This window comes from Psittacula echo (genome assembly GCF_963264785.1).
Source record: "Psittacula echo genome assembly, chromosome: 2".
NCBI lineage: Eukaryota > Metazoa > Chordata > Aves > Psittaciformes > Psittacidae > Psittacula > Psittacula echo.
The window spans coordinates 71745171-71764699 of record NC_137737.1 but is presented as its reverse complement, the minus strand read 5'-3'; the positions used below and the strand labels follow the sequence as shown (position 1 = coordinate 71764699).

The following is a 19529-nucleotide window of genomic DNA, read 5'->3' as shown; positions in this document are numbered from 1 at the left end:
CCTCAAACTGTGCTATGTGTAGCACTGAAGGGACAGAGACCCCTTCAAAGTGGTAAACGGTCTGATGGTAGGGGCACCATCACCATTCTGCTACCATTGACTGTGTATTTACATAGGTACCTCACTTATCAGCTGCTCTCTTTTTGCTCTGGAATGGTTTCTTATCCAGACAGGTTGTTATGGGTTCAGCACAAATAAGCAGAAAGGGACTGACTGCGTAATCACAGACATGGCAATCTGTTGCAAGTATGTGACAGCTGAAATTCAAAAGTCAGCAGAATCTGAACAAACGCAACCCAAAATACTCAAAACTACCTTATGTTGCATCTCCTTTCAACTGTACTTATGACAGCAACATGGGTAGGAAACTAAGCTGAGAGAGAACAGAGGCAAAGCTGCAGCAGCTTCTAATCTCTTTGGGTCCCTCCAGGCTTTGCTGCCTGTAGAAGTAGGTGTGTCTCACTCCCAAAAGCTTTGGATCAGAAAGCCTGAGCTTGAAACTCAACTACTGTAATCCCCCTGTTCCACAATGATAATTAATACTGCATTACAGGTCAGGAAGTAAACTGGTTGCTCCAAGCTACTTAAAATTTCTTCTTAAGATGAGGAGAAGGTGCAAGGAAACACTATTCACACAACCTTCTATTCTAGTTAACCAAAAGTGAGAGCTCACAAAGCCAAAGACAGTAAAGACCAGACTGCTTTTGCTCTACTACAGTCTTCTCCTGCACTGTTTTGCCTTGGTAAGACATCACCTGCTTAGATGATGACAGACATGGGTCAGCAAGGTCTCAGAGTTGCATCTACTCTGGCTTTCTGTCCATCACCATACTTATCCTACTGCATCAGCACCAAAAAAGATGGATATCATGTGGTGTGAAAAATGGTGCAGCCTGATGCAGCCTATCCTGCTGCCATGACCTGCTTGGGGTCAAAGCTTGCCATACTGCTTTCACTGACTTTAAGGGCAGTTTAGAAGCAGGGCTGCTAGAGTGACTGTGAACACCTAGGAATATAGCTTTGCAAATGTATAAAAGCTAACAAGAACGTCCAAGACAAGTCTTTCATTCAGCCTGCACAGCCACAGTGGATGCTCTCAAACTACTGCAGCTGGTTAGGTGAGTTACGATGCACCAGGATCAGCCCTCCAAGGAGAAACCCAGAAGATCAATTATAACACTGTTACTGAACATTATGAATGAGCCATCAGGGGTGTTTCAGAGAGGTGACTGCATCATGTCTGGCTCCGGTTTGCATTATCCATTTCTCAGGGTAATGAGAATGACAGAGTTCCTCCACCAGAGTAATCCAGGACTACATTATACCTCTTAAGAAAATATACATTTCCAAATGCTGCAAGAATAGTTCAAACCCCTGGACAGATACTGTACCTTGACAGTCAGTAAACTGGAGTGGCCTCCTGAACTTTCTTTAGGAGTGCCTTCCATTTCCAGATTAGCCAGTCAGATTTTTCCATCGTGTCAGATCAGCACAAGCTTTGGCAGTTCTTTTTTAAAAAGCTTTTCCTGCTACTAGTTTTAAATCCTGTATCTTCTTTTTGCCTGATGCAGTAAAATTTCTCATCTTCTCATCTTCACATAAAACTCCCTTCTGTTCCAGGTAGCTAGTCATTCCTGCTCTGTACTATAAATTTTCACAGTGAACCTATTTTTAAGTCCCTCCATCAATAAGAAGGGTAGGAATAAGTCTGGTGATAAGAGGACTTACTAGGTTGCCATCTGGAAATTATATTTTAGGAACTTCAACAGTAACTAAAGAGATCAGCAACTTGTACAGTTATTTGAATTAATACAACTCACACTTGGATATCAAAATGTCCCTCTCCTTCGGAGGGTTAAGTTTCCAAGCTCACTGCCCCACAAATCATTGCTATCTGGGGGCAAGTTGGTTGGATTTTCATGCCGGGAAAGAAGCAAATTTAACCTTGTACATTTAGACATTGTCAGTTGTTTATGAGTAAACTGTGAATTAAAGCCTTATTTGTGATGCAGGCCAAATCACGTAATAGCTATGAAAACTGCATTCTTTTCTCCAGGGCTTACTAAACGTAGCATGACAACCTGTCCTGGTTTAGCAGTAGCAGTCATTTTTTCTACTGGTGCAGTGCTGTGTTTTGACTTTTGACCTGGGAATAATATTGATAAAGCCGATGTTTTCAGTTGTGGGTCAGAATGTTTACCCTGACCAAGGACTTTGTGAGTCTCATGCTCTGCCAGGGAGGAGGAGAAGCCAGGAGGAAGCAGGGACAGGACACCTGACCCAAACTAGCCAAAGAGGTATTCCATACCACAGCACGTCATGCCCAGGATGTAGAATGGAGAGTTCCCGGAAGGGCTGGATCAAGGCAGGGTGGGGGTGAGGTACCGGTTGGTGAGCGGTTGTATTCTCTTGCTTGTTATTTCCTTTATCATTATTACTATTAGTGGTAGCAGTAGTGATTTGTGTTATACCTTAGTTATTAAACTGTTCTTATCTCAACCCGTGGGAGCTACATTCTTTTGATTCTCCTCCCCGTCCCTCCAGGAGCGGAGGGAAGAAAGGTGGGGGGGGAAGTGGACTGCGTGGTTCTAATTTACGGCCTGGGCTTAAACCACGACAGTTCTTTTTTGGCGCCCAACGTGGGGCGGGAAGGGTTGAGATAACGACAGATCTGACTGAGGCACAATGCTGATTTATGGGCTCTCAAAGTTGTTCTTTTTGATACCACAGTTTCTGTATGTCGTAGCTTGCTTGGAGCCGGTATTCGCTGTGTTAGTGTTTATCAAGTGTGGGCCTTGGGCTAAGGTTCTTGTTTCATTGTACTTTATGGTAATGGTTTGTAATACGGGGGGGCTCCGGCAGCAGGGCGGGATGAACGTGGCCGTGGACTTGTACCTGGCTGTCCCGCTGCTCTTCACCGTCCTGGCCCTCGTCCTCGCGTCCGTCTTTGTGAGGCTGCGGGGAGCTGAGGGGGAGCGTCCCCGGGAGCCGGCGGCGGCCGAAGCGGCCTGGGAGAGCGGCCCCGGGGACCAAGCGGTGGCGGGAGCGGGGCCGGAGGCCGGGAAGGAGGCGGCTGCCGAGGAGGGGAAGGAGGCGGCTGCCGAGCAGCGGGAGGAGGCGGCGGAGGAGCCGAGCCCCACAGCCGAGCCCAGCCCCGCGGCGGCCGAGAGCATTCCCCAGCAGCCGTCTGCCGAGCCCCGTGAGCCTGAGCCGCAGGAGGATGCAGGAGACCACGCAGCACTTTCCAGCAAGGCAGAGGAGGAAGATCTGGACTCAGAAAAAGAGAAGCTGGTGGTGAGAGAGCCTTCAAGCACAACAGCTACACTAGCCCCAGTGACAAGTACAGCAGCATCATTTGAGAGTTCTGAAGGTTTTGAATGGCCTTTGGGTACCCTTGGGACCTGCCTGCTGATTGTGATGGGGATCACCATGTTGGCACACACACAAAGTGTGTTCTACCCACGACCATTTTGTCTGATCCCGAGAGTTAAGCAGAGTCAGGTTTGGGTCTTGTCTGGGTTTAGACAATACAGGGGGACCGAGAGGTTTTCCCCAAGGCTGGACAGCCATGAGTGTCACGGTGTGTGGGACAGTATGGGCGAGTATCTAATCCACTGGGCCCCTCCAGTGCTTTGGAAGCGTCGGAGATGGAAGGCAGCTGTGTGGAGACAAGTTGCAGAGACTGCTGCAGGGGAGGGTGAATTATTTTGAGCCTGATGGGCCCATGACACTTCAGGCCATCAGGGCAGAGATGCAACATAGAGATGGACTCATGATCGAGGGGTGGACTTTGCAATGGGCCTCTCCTGCTCTGAAAGACTGTTACAAGTGATGGTATATTGAAAATGTGGGATCTGAGCATGACATGAATGGTATGGAATAAGGGGTGGATACTGTCCTGGTTTAGCAGTAGCAGTCATTTTTTCTACTGGTGCAGTGCTGTGTTTTGACTTTTGACCTGGGAATAATATTGATAAAGCCGATGTTTTCAGTTGTGGGTCAGAATGTTTACCCTGACCAAGGACTTTGTGAGTCTCATGCTCTGCCAGGGAGGAGGAGAAGCCAGGAGGAAGCAGGGACAGGACACCTGACCCAAACTAGCCAAAGAGGTATTCCATACCACAGCACGTCATGCCCAGGATGTAGAATGGAGAGTTCCCGGAAGGGCTGGATCAAGGCAGGGTGGGGGTGAGGTACCGGTTGGTGAGCGGTTGTATTCTCTTGCTTGTTATTTCCTTTATCATTATTACTATTAGTGGTAGCAGTAGTGATTTGTGTTATACCTTAGTTATTAAACTGTTCTTATCTCAACCCGTGGGAGCTACATTCTTTTGATTCTCCTCCCCGTCCCTCCAGGAGCGGAGGGAAGAAAGGTGGGGGGGGAAGTGGACTGCGTGGTTCTAATTTACGGCCTGGGCTTAAACCACGACACAACCACATTGACCCACCAGTAAAATTCAGACAAAAATTTGGAGTTTTCAAATACGAAAGCCCTTTCCTCAATAACTGTGGAGTTGGAACATTTTCTACAAAGCCCATCTGACAATCAGAATTTGCGGGTTTTCTAAGGTATGAAGATCTCCCTCACTCTTTGGAAGTGTGCTCATTCATCTCCTGAGATAAGCATGCAAAACAGTTCAGTGGCGTTAATCTGATCACAACACATGCCAAACCATAGAGGATGCTCCACACCAAATGATTTCAAAATCACTTTCCGTTGGCTCTCACAAGAGACACTACAACAGCAAATAGAAAAGTTGAAAGGTAAAACCAAAATTCATCCATTTCCCCTCTCCCCCAAAGGTTACCTCCTTACGAGATGCAAGGTAGAAATTCTAGAGGTTTTTTAAGACATAGCAGAGATGAGTTTTGAATCAGTGAGAGGAGCTCAATCTTGCTACTTCTTATCCTAAATGTCACTAGCTGCAGTGCTTTCTTATCAAATATATGGATATGCAGTGGATGATCTGTGGGAGTCCCACCTGGAAAAGATTGGTTTTCTTGTTTGCTTTTACTGGATGATACTGGAGAATGTTTGCATCTCTGGATCAGGCCCTAGGATCATTTACTGTATTACACTAAAATTTTCCTCATTTTCCATCCTTTTGCACTCATGTCATTAAAAATGGGTTTAAGTGCCCCAGATGTGTTGCAGAGCAACAGAGTCTCAAGGTTTCTGCATTTATCTACCATAACCAGCCGTTCTACCATAGGTCTTCCCAGCAGTCTTGTCTGAAGCAATTTTCCTGGTGGTACTTTGCTTCACTTAGTTCTCAGCCCTATTTCAGGTCACACATACAGAAACTTCTTTCTCTTGTCCTTTGGCTCTAGAGTGTTTTTTTTCTTCTGATATTTTTCTATGCAGAATCTTGATTTGGCAACATGCTCAGGGAGATGCCTTAAGAATTCAGTGTGAAGAGGCAGAATTAATATAACTAGCTTATGGAATAAGAGATATTAAAAAATCAAAGGTTGCTTTATTACGTTTCAGTAGAAGTCTGTTTGAAATTCTACTAGTAAATGGCTACAGTCATCAGATACATGCCCTAGCTGAATAGTAAGGATCATTATGACCTATCTAATAAGGATTTACGTTGCATTGACTGGAATGTAACAAATCCCTGACCCATGGAGGCCATACTTTAAGGGCAGGGATATGAATCATTCCAAGAACATGAAAAACAGAGATTAATGCAAGTGCTAGCGTACAGATAAGAACAAATTTGTCCCACTTTCCCAATTGTGCCATTGGTATCGGTGCCTAGACTGTCCAAAACCACAACAAATTGTAGAGCAGAAGAGTTATAAATCTCTAAAAATCACTGTGCTGGAAGCATTACTGCAAAGCATGTTGTTAAAATAGCTAGAAGAGGCTGGATTTTCTTTTTTCTTTTTTTTTTTTTTTTTTTTCCTCTAAGAGAGCAGTTTGCTTATTTAATATTATTATTAGCCCTGTTTATTCTAAGAACCTATTTATTCTTAGCTAGGCAAAAGACCACCAGTGCTTTTTCCACACCAGGAGAAAGGCTTCATAAATAAGGAAGGGGACGGACAAAAGAGCTCTGTTCGATGTGAACAGCATCTGCTGTTCCCAGAAAGGTACATGGTTTTGGGATTGGATTCACAGATGGACTCCAAAAACACTGGGAGTTAGGCTGCAGAGTAAACGTCTATATCCAGAGATGCAGTATTTCTTCTTCATTTCTCAAAACCAAACATTATGTTAGTGATTTTAAATCCCTGCAAAACATTTCTACTTTCCTTGGTATTATACATCATGTATTTTGGTAACTCTCGACAATAATAACCACAAAAGGAAAAACAAGAAACCCACTGGCTTATGAGTAAAACACAATTTTTTCTTCCATGTTGTGCTTGCAAGAACAGACTGTAATTACTGCCTCACACAGGCTGGTTCTGGCAGCTTCAATCTGTCTTCCACAGTTTGCTAAAAAACCGCAAATCGCCCATTTGCCTAAAGCCTGCTAATCATTAACTGCTGTGATAAAGAAGGCAGGTCTTAAAAGATATGTATCTGATAGGGCCTTTTGCTGGAGTGACTATTTCAGCCCATACAACCAGCAGAGCACCCCTCCTGTAGATCCAACTTAACAGCAGCAGAACCACTGTATTTGCCAACCCTTCTGAAAGTCACCCTATAACTACATAATAGTTACATTGGTGTAACTGCATTTGTGTTAGATTTTTCCTAGCTTGGCTTCACTAGCAAGAGATCATATCCCTGGCTGATACTGCTGTGCCAACAGAAGTCTGCAACATAGATCTGGCTACAGATCTCCTCGCTGTGTGGCTCTCAAACAGCACAGCTATATTTACAGCACGTAAAGGGTTTTATAAATAACCATCCTAACCTGACATCATCCCCTGGTAGAGAGGGATTGCGACTTTGTAGAAGACGCCCAGACACTCCAGTGGAGACCATCAGTCTCCACTTGCACCAATGCAGAAACAGTGCACGCCCACTGATTTCTTTGGATATGACCCAAATTTACACCAGTGCAAGAACAGAAGACAACTTGGCTTTAAATCCAATGCTGCTGCAGCATTCGGTGCTAGCAACATTGAATTCTGAACTACTTTCCATCACCGAGGTGACTGGGTTGGGTGGTTTGCGCCTGGATCTAAGTTACATCTTGATCTGAAGATGTGTTGTGTTTTTTTATTTAAATAATCCGAGTGTTTATGATTTTTGCCTCATGCTAATGAAGACAAATTGCTTTGCAGTTGCCATATGATTTAGAAAAATGAATTAAAGATTATGAGGGAAATTTGCATCAACATTTCAGTGTCATGATTTATACCAGCTGCAGACCTGACCTCAAAACACCGTACTGATGTACACAGTGGAAGTCAAACTGCACAACACAATGACATTTCTTATAGTCCCAAGCCTCCTTCTAGCAGTACTGTGTTTCTCATACTCTCTTGGGAGACTCATCAGTGACAAAGTTTGGGATGTGTATTAGTTTCTTCTGATTCTTCCTACTACTTCTGCTGCACACACAAAGCGTTAGAATGAAACTGGTCCTTTACATTTGTTGTCAGCATTGAGGAAACCACTAAACCACATGCCCTTCACACTGCCAGACTTGCTTAGTAGTTCCCAATTCTTTGCAGTGTCACTGCATGGAGAAGTGTTTAAATTGTTCTCTCCTTTCCTGGATGGCAGCCAGCACAACACACAATTTCAGACAGGGTTGACGCAGAGCCAACACCCTGCCTAACAGCATGAAAGCATTTCATGAAAATTCAAAAAGAAGGAAATGACTTATTACTAATGGCTTAATCCCTCACACTTTTTAGCAAATGACATCATAACCAAAGTCAGGACTGCACAAGCCAGCAGGCAAAGCCAAAGCAAACCTGTGGGATTTACCTTCTATCTGACACGCGCACACACTTCATTCCACTACCCAGCATGGAAAGCACAGCACCAGAGCTAGTAACATCATGATCTGGTAAAAAGCAGAGAAAGATCCCAGGGTGAAAGACAGGGTGTGGGGATAGGAGGGTGTGGGTGGGTGATGAAGGGCTGCATTTTTAGCTGCATTTAGCTGCACTTTTCACAGTCTGATCAATTTGCTTCAGCATGTGACTGTGTTGCCATTATCTTACCCATGCCTGAGTCACAGCAAGACTTATTTGTTTTTACCTTTGTTCTGATTTAGTTAGAGCACCACATAAAAGACAGTGGAATTTGTGAAAAGGGTGAAATTATACAAGCATCCTCCTACGGAGGATTTACCAGTTCAGGTGTGTACAGTCACTCATAATGGTCGTGCAAATTTTAACACTGGAATGACATGCCCTTAAAAGATATGGGTTTTTATCTTAACAAGGAGAAAAAACACAGCCTTTCAGGAAATCCACCTGAGGATGATTTGGCTCACTCACCACTTGCAGGCTGGAATAACTGCTCTTTCTACTACACAGCTCTAAAGTATCAACTAGGTCTTCGTCCAGCACTTCAACTCCACTCATCCTCTCAAACTCCTCTCCCAGCCACAAAGCAATTGGGTATTTCTCTCAAAAATCTCAAGTGCTGTTAATGGCACCCCCAAGTGAAGCCAGCAGTGAAGTACTGAAAATGGACCTTCTCAGATAGGAGCAAGACATTTGCTATTTACTGAGGATTTCTTTATGTTAAGAAGAAACGTTGAAGAAGCATCAGTTTTAGTTAACATGTTGAAGAAACCCTTGCAGAGAGAAGATCAGGGAATGTGTTTTCCACCTTGATTTCTGCCTGTGCACATTACCACATCTCATCCTCTGTAAGCCATCTGGACAAGACCTGAGACACTCACACTCCAGCACACAATTGTGGAGTTAGATTTTAAGCGACTTAAACTGGAGAAGAGTAAAATGCAGTTTTAAGGGTAGGCTAAAATTAAGCTCCCCGTAGCTTCAATATTAACATTCAAGTAAACAATAGAGGCAGATTTCTACCTTCTAGAACAAGTTTTCAGTGTCCAGGCAGAAAGTGTTTCAGATGAGGACAGTTTGGAATACAATACACCTTACAGCCAAAATCTCCTCAATAAATTACACTGCACCCAAACAGTCAACTTAACAGTTATATTCCTATTTCTGACACTGTACCCCTACCCCTCTGCTGCCAGCAGTGTTCTAGCGCAGACTATAGTTTTAGAAAAGCGAAAAATGAGCTGCCACTACTGGCATCTAAACTTATATAGGGTTACAAGTAGCTGTCTTAGGCCTCGTTCCTGTGTTTTTACTCAGCTAAGACTCTCACAGAAACCCACAGGTTGACACAATACATCCTCAGTAATGAGTCCCTCACTTCTTCACTGAAGATCTTTTGATTTAACAATTCTCATTATTATTTTGCTCACCATTATGGCGATAATCTAAAAAATACTCCAAGAACCCTACATGGAAATGACATGGTTCCAATCCAGAGTAATGTGTTTAAAGTTCATGTAAACATTGTTAAGTCTGGGCTTTTCTTTAACTTATCATTTTTAAGGTTTCAAACACAGTTTATAAGACTTTTTTCATAAAGGAAGTCTTGCCTAAAACCCTGGTTTATCAGACATTACAGAGAAGCTCGGCTGAAGAGAGCACACTCTCTAGAAAAACATTCTCGAAAGAAGCACCAGGGAAGGAATGAAGAGCTCCCAGAGCACATGCAAAGAGACATCAAAATATAGAAAATAGGTCTAGAATTTGTGGTTAGAATTAAAAAATTACTTTAAGGTAGGACAGAATCAGAGCTCTGGAGAAGCTTTCCAATTGTGTGAGAAAATTAAAACTGTCAAAATATAATTCGATAAATTAACCAGGATTCACTTAATTCTTGGGAGAAGAGGGATGAGTCTCAATGACTCAAGAGATCCTCTGCCATCCTGTATTTCAGAAGTGACAGTTTTGTGGCTAGATAGTTTTTGTAGCTGATAATTTTAGAACTGTTGCATATATAGTAGAAATACATTAATGATGACCACTCTTCTACATCAGGTATGTTTTCCTAGCACACTTTGCTCTAGCATGAGATGGGCAGGAACAGACATTGGCTTCACTCCTAAATGTCTTTTAAAGGATAGAGGAAGAGTACGTTTCTTCTACGTGGGAATACTGCCAACAGTTCTGGAAGCTGGAGCTGTTGTCCTTATGCTTGGCAATACAGATATACGCCACCACTTCATTTCCCTGTAAGGAGCATATGGTCTGTCTAGCATGCGCTTGAACTACTGCCATTTCATTCTAGCTTGGCTGTTTGGTAACAACAAAGGAATCTGATTTTTAACCCACCCAGTTTGTCAGTAGCATTGTCCTAAACCCATACAACTTATCACCCAGCTAGAAGCACAGCTGCAGCCACCTAAGTTTAACTTTGCTCTGCAGCAGCACAGGAAAAAATAGCCAGCCAGCACTTAATCAATGAATCCATAAGGTTAAAATGTTTCTCATAAAAACACGCTAGCACACTCTGCATAATTAATGCTTAGCCATAGGCTGAAACTGTGAACTTCAACCTATTAATCATCCTCAGAAACTAAGGATTAAGCATATCACAGAGTCTGCATGGAACAGTCACTGTTCCATGAACAAGAGGGTTCAGCAGCCCCTAATACTGTCTCTCATGATGATGCTCTTGTGTGTCAGATAGGGGCAAGCAAACAAAACTGGTGCAAATATTTACCCAAGAAAAACACAAGAGGATGACCACTCTTGATAAAACTGAGACAAACTGTAAACCACATTTGTTTATTACTTTCATTAAAAACAACAACAACTACTTCAGAGGGCATTTTTAAAAGAGCTCAAATACATACATATTTTTGTGCTCAAATACATACTTTTTCTGTTTATGGTTTTAAATCTTTTGTGATGCTAGCCTGCTAGACAAGTTAATATAATGGAACAGCCCTGATGCTTTCCCTGTGCAGGGCAGGGAGTTGAATCAATGAGTATCACTAACCACATAAAAAAATACATCATAGAAAGAAACAGCTGGCAATAATATATTTAAATTGATCTTCACACAGAGAAAAATGGACACATGTTGCGAAAGACCAGTATCTTCATGAATGCACACACCACTTGATTTTGAGCAGGGCCTTTAAGGATCTCAAAGGAACAGCATGGCTCAACAAACGCTTGCTAATGAATGCAACAATTGTAAAAGGAAAACTATAAATATATAAACATGCAACTTCATAAATTAGCTGGTTTTACAGCTTGTACTGAACTAGCTTAAACCATGACACAGCCATACTGGAAAAAAAGGGAGAAAAAAACACCAAACCAAAACAAACCAACACACAGTTGACATTGCCATCCTTACATTATCATGGTTTTATTTGTGCAAAGTAGATAGGAAATAAGATATCGCTCTTTCTGCAGGTTCTATGCCAGCCAGAAAACATAGTATACACTGAATTTGTAGAGTAATTGATAAATTGTTTTTTGACCACACTCATTGCAATTACAGAGGAAAGAGAAGAGCCTGAGTAACATGAAGGCTGGAGAATATGCCCTACCATAGGGACCTAAAGAGTTCTGTGTGCTTTGTTTATCAAAAATGAAATCAAGAATGATCCAATTATGACACACACACCTTCATGCTGAAAACCAGCTGGCCCTAGAGGGTTGCCTAACCTAACAGAGAAACGCACTGAAAGAATCAATAGCAAAAAAAGAAAGCTAAATATAGCAACACAAGTTTAGAAATAAAACAACGTTTTAACTGTGACATTGCTGAGATTCTGAACAGCAGCAGTACACTTCTTTTTCAGTTTTAAATGATTCAATATTTTCATAAAACACAAGCCACCCCTTGCCTGGTGAAAACTGGCACACAAGTTCTGTGGACTGGGATAGAGAGAACAGGCAAGGTAGACCTGACACAGGCACCTTTCCATACTTTTTGGGGCCAAGCACACTTTGAAATCAGTCATTTCTCAATACTCCCAACACATCACCACACCCCTAATTCTAAGTTTGTTGCCAAGTTTCCTGTAAAAATAAAACGCACATTTTTGTGCTCTACATAGACGTCTACATAGTCTGTCCACTGCCTCTTACTAATTCTGGAACCCAGTGGCAAATTTTAACCGACTTCAGCAGAAAGGTAGGGGTTTCTAAAATACTTATTCTAAAATACCCTTAAATAGTTTGTGGAAACACACAAAAGAGAGAGGATCTCGCATTCCCCACAGAAGAATTAGCCACAGCATGAGACACCAGAAAATGCACATAGAATCACGGAATCAACTAGGCTGGAAAAGACCCTTAAAAATCATAAAGTCCAACCGCTACCCGAGGACTGCCAAGATCACCACTAAATCATATCACTGAGGGCCTCATGTACAAATCTTTTGAACACTTCCAGGGACGGTGATTCCACCACTTCCCTGGGCAGCCTGTTCCAATGCCTGACCATCCTCTCTGTGAAGAAACTTTTTCTAATATCCAAACTAAACTTCCTCTGGCATAGCTTGAGGCTGTTTCCTCTTGTCCTAAATAGGACGTAGAAGGAGGTGAAACACACATAAACATGGAAACAAGGCTTCTTTAGTTCTGCTGTTCATTAAATTGCGTAAGTGAGAATAGTACAAAAGCAATTATGTGCTATGGCTACTAAGAGTGTATCTTCTAAGCTAAGCGTGGTCTGGTATGCCATTTGGGAGACAATGATCTCTTTTGGCCTTGAAAATCTGTACTAGTGCGTTACTTCCTCTTCAAATCTGTCATCTAGTAGAGGTCTTTCACTAATCTTAGTCTGAGGAGCTCTCTGAAACATAACAGAGAAAAACATGATGGACAATCCTGTTTTTCTTATTCATCTGAATTCCCCATTCATCGCTATTTTAAACACAATTTTAGTGTTCAAAAATAGCGCTGCTTAGGGAAACCTTAAAAGCTATTGAAATTTTCAGACAGATCCCAGAAAGAAGTTTTAATAACCAGTTTGACTATTGACAGCATTTTGTTTTACTGAAAATCTAAGCTGAAAAAGATCCCTAGACAGATCCTGTTGCAATGTTAGGTTTGCAGAGAACAGAGGTGCCAGCTGTTAGAACACTTCCTGCTGTGGCTACACCTAGGAAGCAACCACTTTGCAACCCCACTACCCCCATCTGGGTTGGGATTAATGACTCCTAGGAAATAAACACTGCCCCCATTGGCTCTGAAGGAATCCAAATACCTTATTTTAGACAGAGTGCATGACCTCTATCTACTAAAGTTTGGAAAGATCAATCACAATCTGGCTCCAGGCGAGTTCAAAATTAATGCAAGATCATGTTGGGAAGATTCAGTGGCAGCCAGGGTGACTCTTTTTAGCAGGGTGGGGAGTAAAGCCATTGCCTGCACACATGGCGCAGCAAAACCTGGGTTAATTCTGAACAACATGACTGGTGCTAGCATTTAACTATATCTGTCATCTACAGGAAAGAAAGTACAATGGAAGGAAGGCCATGCAAAGTCCATCCTTAGGCAAAAGGTTTTTTGCCAAAAGAGATTTCCCCAAATCTTTAATAGGATGTGTTTGTCTCAGCTTTATTAGAGACATTTCTATTAAATGACCTGTTTCTGCCTGTTCCTCCAGCAGTGACTAAGGCAGGTTTAATTGCATCCTGTGAAAGGTGTGCTGCATTGCTCACTTTCTGTTCAGAAGACAGAAATTAAAGCTGCCACATGAAAATGGAACTGCTGCATCTCCATGCAGCAGCTGGCAAGTGAAGAAAAGGCATTCCAATCACCAAGGCATCATTTCCGAAATTCAGACAACAATCAAACGCCTTCCAGCCAGTCGCACCAATGATTGCTGAGGAAGTGAGGCTTTCTTAGTAAGCAAAAAGATTTTATTAGGTTGTTGTTTCCTTGTATTTGAGCATGAACAAAGAATAACGATAATAAACAGTACTGTAGCCATTTACCATTGCATGGCATTTCATCACACTGGCCATGCCCACCCCCAAAAAATAGAAGCCAAAGCAGCAAGCGTGACAGTAGCAAAGATCTGGGAACAATTCCTCCCAAGCAGCCTCATTCTGAACAAGGGCTGCTAGTGTACATAACCCCAATGGCAGGGCCACTGGAGAGACAGATGGGACCAGGAGCTATGATTTCTTGCCAACTCATCCTGGCAAGGAGAATAAAATTCTGGCCAAAGTATTCCTTATGACATAAAAGAGGAATGATAAAGCTTCCTTTCCCCAGGGATAAGCATTACTAATAATTATAGCAGAACAGTATGTTCTCCAGCAAGACTTGAATCGACAAGGCTCTGAGCCCCACCTATAAAGGGCAAAATTCCTCTACTCCTGCTAACAGCTATTAATCAGTACAATCCAGACCAGAATAAATTAACACCAATTAGATGCAGTCAGCACCCTCAGCAACAGCTTATGGGCATACCTTTGAATACGCCTGGTTAGGAACATAAAGAGCTTCCTTCTCCCTGGGCTACAGTGGCCTGTCATTGTCATATGATCATATTACTCACTGGGCGCGGAGTAATCAAGGCAATGACCCCAAAGAATGCTGAATATCACTTTACAGCGTGGAACATTCACCTACCCCATGTCTATTGGTTTATCTTCACATGCCATCTCTTGGCATATGTTTTCTGTATCTAAGAGTCTGCAGGCAGCTGCTTATTGTGAAAATAATCAATACACAGTAAAAGAGGAAATATAACCCATAAAAGTTTTTGAGACAGTTTCTGCTAACACTGCTGTTTTGTTTGTAGCCAATTTATTCCTGTGGGCCTTTTACATTTCCTGCTATATGCAGAATCACCTTTAAGAAGAGGAATGTCAAGTTAGAAACATTGATTTAGGTTTTCAATAAACATGAAAAAATTGGGATGCTTTCATGCAATGCAATCCAAGAATGTACATCATGTATATCACCAAGTCCTGTTTAGTTATGATCAAGAATAACATACTAATAAAATGCACTGCCTTGCAGAATGTACAGTTAATTTAACTACTAGTCCCCCAACAAAAATCAGGTTTGAGCAATATTATCCAAGTCAGACTTCTCCTTCCTACCTTTTCAGTTTTATTACCTATCCTAAATTTGTTTTCAAGATGAATCTTCTAGTGGAAGAAGGGAAGGAAGTTACCATTCTTTCTTATTTTTACCACTGTCCTGAAAAGAACTGGTATATTTGAAGAGACTGATGCATGACATACAACTCTCTTTCCTTTCCTAACTTCTTCCCATGACTTGCTCTGTAACCTCAGTGAAGGAAAAATTTAAAAACCCCTCTTTTGCCTGATAATATGCCCACCAGCCTTAAAGAAAGGGTCCTGACCATATTGCTTTGAGAACACCTGGAACTACTGCTATGCACACAGACTAATTCAGACATTACTAGCCAACAGAAAAAAAAGAATATCTACACAACATAGCATTTAAGTCATGCTACATGGCATGATGAGACTTGATCTCTGTTCCATTTAACACAGAAGATTCAAATGTTCTATGGAATAGAACTTAGAAGCCTAGTCTCCTAGTGCATAAATAAGTTTCATGGAAGCACTTGATAAACCCCATTTCCAAAGGGTTTTACCTTTCTGCACTCCTTTGGGAAACTGAGACTATGAAATCCTGCCCTCCTGTGCAAAGGAGTGATCTGAATCGCCATGTGATAATCTCAGACAGGCAAACAAATTAGACCAGGACTTTCCCTGGGTGTGTTTTGTCAGATCAGACTCCAGCCATCAAAGAAGGAGGGAAGAGTGCATGAGTGAATCATGACCAGCCAGAGGTACCTAAGTCTGAGGATTAAGGGTAAAACTCAATCCTACTTTCAGCCTTGCCTATTAACTAGAAGGATCACTGCTGAATGTCAGCATTTTCTGGATTGGATTCTGAGGCACCTAGCTCACTTGTAACTCAACACATAACTATGCTGGGACACTGGCTTGCTCTAGACACGCAAAGCTTGGGGTCTGGTGTTCCTACAGAAGTTTCTGAAATCAGGCTTCAGTCACTTCTGGAAGGATTCCAAGTCAGTTATGAGTTCCACACATATAAATCCCATTTTATTTCTAAATTCTAGTTCTTAGAAGCATTCCAGGTGTAAGTGCTCACTCAGCCCTTCCTTTCAAAACCAAGGGAAATAGAACCTAGAACATCAGTGGGTACCCAGTCTTCTAATAGTTTCAGGCAACTTTAATAATATATGGCAGATAACTATCAAGATGACATTTGTCTTAATTTATAGGAAAGGACTCATTAGCGCAGGTACTACTATTAAAAACAACCAATCACAAATCTGGAGAATGTGTTGTGTGTTCTGCATGTAACCAGAATCTGCCCCTAACAGATTATACTGCAATCAACGAGCCTGTAGAGACTGATGTTTCCATTTGCAGTTTCCAATTAAAACATGCATTATTTATAACAGTAAAACATTTGCCTGAATATTAACAAGATAGAGAGTCCTCTGTCAACTCTGTTACAGCCCCATACCGATGCTGTGGCTGCACTATGTGGAACTACTGCTCTATGCAAGATGTTTCCTGACAGCAAAGGGAAGTGAGAAGGAAAGTGAATGCAAGGGACAGTCTGTTCAAGAGGAAACACAGTTAATGGCTTTTTAACAGTCACACAAAAAGCCTACCTCAGTTTCCCTGTGGACGCACGTAAGTTGACATTCAAACACACTCACATAGACCATCACTGTCTGCTGGTTTACACAGACAGAAAACAAAGCATACTAACTTAGATATTCCTAAAAAATTCTGCTTGGAGTTGGAAGCAGGCTTGAAAGATTTCTAATATATATGGCAGTGGAACTAGAAATTAATTGCTTACTGATCCAACTATATTTATATAGTTGTATAACTATATAATTAATATTTTCTATTAATAAAATAAAGTTTTACATGATAGCCACATAAGTGTTTCATTAATAGCTACTCCGGAATGATCAGGGTGAGTAGACTTTTTATCAAAAGCTAGTATTCCAAGATGTCTTAACACAACAAAAGAGAAACATGTCAAGATTATTAGTTTCTGTATGTAAATTCCATTCCTTTTCTAGAGAGCAAAGAAGGACTAGACATTTTCTAGAAAGCAATGACAGACTGTGTCATATCCATACTGAAAGATCACTTACAAGGACATACCAAAATCCTTCACTTTACTGCAGAATAACTGTACTGCCTGAGGGTGGTATAAAGAACAGATTAGAATTTGGCTCTATAAATCTTACCTTATACATACATCAGTCTTTTCAGTAAATTAGCTAATGCTGAATATTTCTGCCCACTTATAATGGGCTAATAAATATACAAAAAAAAGAAATAAAGCACCTATTTTGTATTCAAGATCCCATTCCTAATTAACTTACTAAATCGATCATACAGCCTGCACAAGAACAGTGAGGAGAAAAAAAAATGGGAAATAAAAAAACAAGACCCAGCACATTATAAATTCTAGTGGGCACACAACTGCACCATGCTATGCCTGCAGCTCTGCGACTCCAAGCTGTACTCTTGCCTGTTTTCAAATGCTAAGGTTGAGCTTATATGAAAGACGTAAAACCAGGACAGAATGCTGCCAGAAGTAATCTTCAGTAGTTTAGTAAGTGGTACAGACCATCCTTCACGACATTACTGAATAAATTCCCTAGAAAAGTAGGTACTATATTGCTTACACCACAGTTGTCAAGGTGACATCAAAATGAAAGCTCAGTTCACTTACCAACTATTACAAGTCCCCTTGTGCTTTTTGCAAGATTGGGGCCATTGATCTGATTCAGTTTCGGCTGAATTCCAGTTTGGTTAATTAAATTCCACATACCTACATCCCCTTGTACTTTACATCTTATGCTACTGCTAGATGCTATTAAACAACCAACACATTAACTCATCATCCTCTGGGCCTATCAACAAGGATCAAAGTATTCCCCCAGTGCAAAGTTAATGAAAAGCTGCTGGAATCCTTCAAAGTAAAGTACTGCTGTTGTTGTAAATAAGTACTTAACCATTCAAGCCATTTCAAGTTAAATAACCATCACACTGTTGTGCAAACAAGTTAAAATGCTGCAATGTAAATTGCATTAAGGAAAGAAAATATTTCCCATTAGTAGCTACCTATGTCCTCAGTTGCAAATGTCCAACTATTACACTTCCAGATGAAGAAGCACCAAATGTTTCTGTTTAGGTATGCATTTCTAACCTCTCCTCTTCCAACGGTATAACAGGAAGATGAGGTCTGTGATGACTATCAGTTTCTAACAATGTAAGAATTTTCTTCTCTGAAAATTAATTTATCTTCAATTCTTTACCTACAATTTGCCAGTAGCTGCTCACCACATAACTCTTTTAGTTATATTTTCCTGTAAATCAAGAAATCTACAACTTACCTGGAAGGGAAACTTTTATCCTGTTGAAGCAGCATAATCTTTACAATTGTGTTTAAGAGAACAGTGTACATGCACTTCAGTCAATATTCGCTTCTGTCTTGTAGGAAGTTGTGATATTAGGTTTTTTATTTTTAGCAACAGTTACATTTTCTGAGCAACATCTATAGCTGATAACAGACTCTACAAAACCACCATAGTCAAAGAATAAATGTGTAGTCATAGAGTAAAATCAGTCCTCTAACAGCCTAAAATTAGAAAGTATACATTCTTCTAATTTGATCTTCTAAAGTGAGCAGTATCTATTTGGCCAAATAAGGTACAGTTTATTTGATGTCACATTTCAATAGTTTATATTTTTACTTCAACAATGGGTCAGCTTAAGATAATAGACACATTTTGTTACAAAATAAATAAATATGAAGGAATTTCAGGATTTTTTTTTTTACCACATTGAGTCCCACAGCATCAGTAGATTTTTTTGAATAGTTTACTTGCATATATGTTTATATATACTTTAAATATATATAATATAATTTATGTAGAGACGTGTATCAAAAATAAGAGATGTAGTACAGAAACAACCTGTAGCATTCACTGTCAGCTTTGGTACATTTCAACAGGTTCTGCCTTCAAATGTCAAACTCTTCATTTGTAAGTAAGCAGAATGTATCAGCAAGAGGTAACCAGAATAAAAAATCAACATGTCCACCTTTGTGCAACACAAATCTTCACGCTTCTGTCAGCACACTGGAGTTTCCACCTGCCCCAAAATACACAGAAGGCTTTTGGGAAGACCATTCTAAGTGCTTTTAATTGCCGCATAAGGACTGTTTCTTCTCTTCTTCCAGATAACCCCTGGCTTTCAGCACAGAAGTGTGACAATGCCAACAGCTTCCTTATTCGCAGGGATGCTCTGGTGGAAGTTTAAGCATGAAGAACCTAATTTTCCACAGGAAGTGATTTGAGGGTAAAAGTGGGCTGGGAGCTGGTTAAGAAAGTTCTTGAACCTAGGTGACATTTCTTAATGTGTTTTTGGAGAAGTTGTTTCTCAGAAGAATAGCAGCAAAAACCACACCTCACCAGTGTGATGTCAGCATATGTGAAGGTCCAAGCTCTTCTTTGAATGCTGTAATAAATTAAAAATGTATCAGTCATT

The 19529-nt window shown here is 41.1% G+C and overlaps 1 protein-coding gene across 1 annotated transcript; it reads left to right on the top strand.

Annotated features, from left to right (window-relative positions):
* Nucleotides 1-2871: 2871 nt before the first annotated feature.
* Nucleotides 2872-19301, top strand: LOC308216971 (uncharacterized protein; the record flags this gene model as incomplete). Its single annotated transcript, XM_080609672.1, has 2 exons — nucleotides 2872-3340; nucleotides 19222-19301. The coding sequence occupies 2 exons, from the start codon at nucleotides 2872-2874 to the stop codon at nucleotides 19299-19301; spliced, it is 549 nt and encodes a 182-aa protein (XP_080465798.1).
* Nucleotides 19302-19529: the final 228 nt, after the last annotated feature.